General features: G+C 45.5%; 1 protein-coding gene across 2 annotated transcripts in view; it reads right to left on the reverse strand.

The window, feature by feature from the left end:
• The window catches only part of FGD3 (FYVE, RhoGEF and PH domain containing 3), a 95290-nt gene extending 93216 nt beyond the window's left edge, over positions 1-2074 (reverse strand). Inside the window, exon 1 of one of the 2 annotated variants that reach the window (XM_088171750.1) lies at positions 1786-2074. In XM_088171750.1, the coding sequence (XP_088027876.1) occupies positions 1786-1921 (136 nt within the window). In that variant the 5' untranslated portion in view covers positions 1922-2074. The remainder of the gene's footprint in view (positions 1-1785) is intronic. The other variant, XM_088171754.1, reaches the window with a different exon arrangement.
• Positions 2075-6000: the final 3926 nt, after the last annotated feature.

Here is a 6000-nt window from a genome sequence, read left to right on the forward strand (position 1 = left end):
TGGGAAGACCAGCCTCTAAAAATTAATGTATTGAAGATTGCTACCCAAGGAGGTACAAGAAGTCAGATTCCCTGAATATCTCTGCATCCAGAGTAGGTGGGGAACTTCAGCATCTCTGCAACTCACCATAATCTTTCCTAGGTTGATCCAGCTTTTACCTACCCAAGAAGCAGGGCAGAAAACTTCAGTTTTTAAAAATAAGAATTTATTTCTTTAAAAGGAGTTCCTTCAAATTCAGTCTCATTTTTATCATTTTTCTTTAGCATCATTTAGGTAAGAACACATACAATATAAAGAACTGGGTCATAAGTTAGCTAAAACAGGAACAACCCAGCCTTCTTATTTCAAGGGATATTATAAACACAGCTCTGCTAGATGGAGTATGAACTCTAAAACATCCTCCTAGCATTGTGAAAAACAGCTTTCTATGAAAGATAAACTTCTAAAGAATGCAAAAATACTTCTATCAGTGTATTGGTTGCCATACATAACCCCTTCCATTCTGCATGCTTCTCAACAAAACCAGTTCTGGTCATTAACAACTTTCAATAGTCTCTCCCATTCCTTGGTGCTGCTGCATATCAGGCACTGCAAGATTCTTTTATGTCGCAGAACTATATTCCTTTGTGTTAAAATTCCCTAAAGCTTGCAATGGAACAAAGGTAGAGTATATCCCTTTAACATAGTTAAACGACTCTTCATATTTGGAATGGAAAATGTGACATAGGTACTGAGGTTTAAAAAACAGCTACAATGCATGATGCCAGTTTTCTAAACATGATTCTCATAAGGGGTTTTAGGGCGCTTTTTTTTCCCCCCCCTCCCCACGAGAATTTTGGTTTTTCGTAGACAGCCAGCTAAACACAACAGACCATTATGGTTAAGAGATTTCCAATTTGCAACTGGAAGTCGTTTACGTTTTGAGTACTAACAGTTCCAAAAGGTAATTGAAAAGGAGAGAGGAGAAAAACCTCAGCATTTCATAAGTGCCTAAATATGGATTGGCAGGAAATAAATTTAATCTATACAGTAAATTGCAGTTATACTAAAATGAATGTTTTACAGAACTGATTTTGTGTGGTTTTCGGAGAACTAAAGATATATTTACAACTCAGGGCTGCATTTACTCAAACATGGATTCTCGGGCCATTGTGAGCCACACAGAGATGCCAGGTCCAGGCTGCGTGTGCGGGGCAGCCAGCAGCTCGAGGTGAGCCCGCAGCTGGTGCTTGGGAGGCCGTGGGTAGCGCAGCCAGCGCCGCTGCGGGTCCAGCCCGGGGAGGGCAGGCCGGCCCCGCGGGCTATTGGTTTGCATCAGAACCGCGCCAGCCGCTCGCGGGGGCAGGGAATGAAAAGGAAAAAAATCAATGGAAGAAAGAAAGTTAGTTGATCGCCCCCCTCAGTCCGTGCGGGCTGCTCTGCTGCGCCCCCCACTTCCCCCAGTGGAGCGGCCCGACCTCCGGGCTCCCCGCTGAGGGCGCGGGCGGAGCGGGGCCCCGGCCCCAGCAGAGCTGGCGGGACCGCGCGGAGCAGCGCCCGCCACCGGCCGGCGAGCGGAGGCAAGGGAGGGAGGCGGGGGCCCTGCACACCTGGAGCGGGGCCGGCCCGGGAACCAGCCTCCCCTCCCGCACGGCAGAGACTCGGCGGCCCGCCGGGATCTCCGCACCGCCTCGCTCCCGGCCCAGCTCCCCGCGGCCTCCGCAGCCTTCACCAAGAGCTCGCCGGGCCAGCGCGGGGCTCTCTCGGAATCGCGGCCAGGGCGCGAGGGGGTCGGCGTAGCCTTACCCTCCGGCTCCATCTGTTCCCGCCGCCGCGCTCCGGCGCTCACTGAGCCGCTGCGCGCTGAGCTGGGCCGGGCGGTTACAAAGGCGGCCGCCGGGCGAGGGGGGTGGGTTTCCTCTCCCTCCCACTGCAGCTGCATCGCGCCATGAGGCGCCGCCAACGGGACGCGGCGCCCCTGAAGGCCGCGAAGGCGGGATGTGCCCCCGGCCCGGCCCAGGCGGCAGCGGGACACGCCAGAGGGGCCCCGGCTGCCGGGGGACCAGGTGCTGCTCCAGGCCCGGGGAAAGGGCGCACCCGCCGGGGCTGGCCCCTCCCTAGGGCTGGGAGCGGGGGCCAAGGGGAAGGGGAGAACACCCTTTCCTGCCTCCTTCCCGCCCGGCCCTGGGGAAGCAGCGCCTGTGGCTTGCGTGGACCCCGGGCAGCGCTAGGAGGAGCTCCCGTAGAGCCAGGCAAGTAATAGGCTAACCGATGGCATCCCACTGCCCTTAAGTGAACCAGTGGGCTCCGGGATGCAGCTGCAGGGAGCAAGGGGCGCCCAAGCTCTTCACCATTTGCATGCCATAGGGAAGGTGTTTATGGGTCCCTTCGGTAAGAAAGAGGACGAACCCAGGGCGAAGCTCAAAATCACGTCACAAGCAATAGAAAGGGAAATCTAAAGGTCACAGACTGTACACTGGCTGTTGCCTTCGGAGCTAAAAGCTTCTCAGTGCAGCTCCTGGGGACGGCTGTGGGACACACGCTGAGGCCCAGGAGAGACCCCGGGCTCTGCATGGCTTCTCTGACTGACCTGTTCTTCCGTGTAAGTGTCAAAGAGCAATTCAGATACGAATTTTGTCTGAGGGGACCAAACCCTGCCAGCCTCTTCCCACCTCTCAGGGCCATTCCCAGAAACAAGAGCTTCTTAAATAGTCAGACCCGAAGGCCCACCTGACTCACTGCCCTGTGCCTGGACAGGGAGTAGGACGCTGTTCGTGGTAGGGATTACAGCTGAGCAGGAGGGTGATGCTCTCTTTTGTAGCCCTGATGAAGTACTCCTTCCACAGAGGTAAAACCCTGGCTCTTCAGGTGAGGCACATATTTAAAGGAGAGCTTTCTGAGATTTAAGATCCCAGCTTCTCATCACCTGAAGTAAATAACACAGAGAAAAACAGAAGTACTTATCAAACAAGCACAAAGAGATGTAAAATGGTCTTCACAAAGGCATTTACTTTCAGGAAAAAGCAGCAAAACAAGAAAATGATAAGTTATCTGTGTTGGGCTTTAGTCTATTTTTTATTACCCAGTAGTTCATCCTTGCTCTTTACCTTCCCTCTGAAATACCCAATGTTGATGCAGGCATTAATGTGGAAATAGAATGTTGAGCACTTCAACAGTGTGGTGGAATGGAAATGCAGTTTTGCAGTGACATTCCTAAAATTAATTTCTGTGGACTAATCCATTCCAGGATAAAAGAAGTAGCTGTTCATGTATTCACAGATCAACTCCATGAATAGGGATAGATAAACCAGAGTAAGAAAGCAGATTCATCAGTCACGAACCAATCTGGATTTCTTGTCATTTTGGAAATCCAACCTGTTACTTTCAAAATCCTACCTTAAAGCATTAATACACATGCACAAATTTAATATGCAATTAATGATTTCAGACATTTATTACTGTAAAAATGGATATGACTCTCTTAGATTAGTCCTGTCCTTTAGCACAATAAGGTGGGTCTTCTCTACAGCATTTTCACCTGAACAGATCCAAGCTCACCAATCATGGCTGCATGTTCATCAGGTATAATGGAGATTCAGCAGCAGAAACAAACTCACAAATTGTTGGAAATTTCCCAGGTTCTTTGCTGTCATGAAAGCAAGGTGCATGCCATAAAGTGTGAAGCTGAGACAAGCTTTGTTTTAATCATTATAACTTGTTAAGTATAGCACCAGAACACCAAATAACCTGTGTCCCTTAAAATTACCTGTTTATTTCCTGTCCAATTCTTTACCCATCCTAGCCATCATTTTGGTTTGGTTTGGTTTTTAGGTTGTTTCTTCTAGATAATTGGACCATTTTACATTTTAGGTACTCAGTATCTACAGTCCGGGCGTCTGCAGCATTTAAGTTGTATCTCTGACCAGAATCAGTTAAGTTATTCTGGAGAGAGTTAACAATTTAAGCAAGTTGTATCCATTGCTTTTGGCCAGCAAAATTGTAACAGAGGGTCAGCGTCAGTTTCTTTACGTCTGGGAAATTAGCCATGTCTCCAGCCAAGGTAAATCCTGTAGAGTCAGAGAGGTTTCAGCAGATAAGCAACAACTAAAAGAAGGGCTCTGCTTTGCAGCTCTGCTGGGGATTGGAAGGAATAAAACTAAGAAAAGGTGGTCTGACAATACCAGGAAAAGAGCAAAACAGTGCAGATTTGGGAAGACAAAAGAAATTGCTGGGGCACCCCTGAATAATGGAACTTTCTTCCCACCTGAATTCAGTGGCATGCAATCCTTAAAAACTGTGAGGAACAAAATGATCCGTGATCATTTACAGCACATTTTTATTACTCTTAAGTAACAAGCATGGGATGCCACCTTTCATTGAGTTGCATGCAGTAGATATATATCTAGCTCTGTAAAGTCCTTTTCTTCTAACCTGTCTCGGGTACCTGAGCTGTTTCCCTTCAGGTGTTATGAAGGAAGTCATAATAGAAACAAGTCTGCCTTGTCAATATTTCTGTCATTTCTAGTATCCACAGTGTTAGTCTCAAAGAAGTTGAAGATTCTCTTAAATCAACCAGAAACTGGTTAGAAAACTTCTGCAATGAACTGGACCTTGCTGAGCACCTGAAGGTCTTAGTTTTAGTAAATCTTAGCTGCAAATTCTACTTTGTGCCCAGTACACTGAACTTCTTTAAGCTTTGAAGCACTGATCAAGGTCCATTGAATATGGTCTTTGGCTGGTTTTAATTGTTTTCAATCCCTTGGTATCGAATGCACATGTGTGCAAGGGTAAAAGGCCAATAAACACAGTGTAACTGGTTAGCAGAGTTCATACAAATATTCCTTCTCTCCAAAAATAAAAAAGTTGCCTGTTATATTGCAATAAAATTCTGTTACGAGATGAGTTCTTTCAATACAAAGTAATTCTCCTTCATGGTAGGCTTTGCAGTTCAATGAGGATTACCACTACATGTCCAGGAAAGATAGATATAATGAGAGTAAGAATAACCTCTTCTAGATTTATTGAGACATTGGACACCAAAGAGCCAAGGCTTTGCAAATACATGGGGTTTGTCTGACATTGTTTTCCTGTAGGAGATGCATGTCATATTTTGTTCTGGATCATGTAATCCTTGGGGTCACCCTCGTGCTTTTGCCATCATATGACACTCTATGGCAAACACAGAGTTCCTTTGTTCACAGAGTTCTTATTTATAAATCTTGGAATTTTGACTGGATTTTTTTTTCTTTCTGAAAAGACTACTTTTCATGTGAAAACGAAGATTTGAGGATTACTATGATGTCTTTTGAGTATTTGTGCAATCCCATTCTCATGAATTTGAAGCTGGGCCTTTGCACTTGCAGATAGAGCACAACTGATTTATTTCTCATTCACAATGAGATTAAACCAGAAAATGCAATAAAAACAAATTTTATGGTAGCACTGAAACTTATTCTGCTGCTTTAAAATTTGAAAAAATAAAAAAGTCAGAAAGAAATGATTGATGAAAAGTAGTTTTCAAGGGAAAATATTTTTAAGCCAAAACCATACTGTGGTTGGGGGAGATTGTTTGTTTTGGTTTTTTTAATGGTATCTTAGGCAAAAGCAAGTCTACTCCATATTCACCAACCCCACTTACCACAGCAGCCAAGCATCCAGAGGGAAAAACCCCACAAAACAATATACAGAAATAAGGAACTGCAGATGAAAGTAAACCAGCTCTCCATTTGGGATGCAGGTCCTGTGGCTGATTTTAAACTCTGGCATGAGATTTTTATAGCAGAGTGGAATAGTATTTTAGCTGCACATTATGAAGTAGTTGAACTTAAATATTTACTGGAGCTTGAATGTTAATTTTTCTTAGCACTGAGGCATTTCCAACCCTGGACTTCCTAATATCACTGGTATTCTTTATACACTGACTTAACAGGTTTTTTTCATTTAAATTGATTCAGATCTTTTTAAGGTAATATACCTTAGAGTTGTTATTTGGGCTCTCTGAAAGAAGAATTAGGTTCATAC

The sequence above is a fragment of the Sturnus vulgaris genome, chromosome 11 (assembly GCF_052056855.1).
Source record: "Sturnus vulgaris isolate bStuVul1 chromosome 11, bStuVul1.hap1, whole genome shotgun sequence".
NCBI lineage: Eukaryota > Metazoa > Chordata > Aves > Passeriformes > Sturnidae > Sturnus > Sturnus vulgaris.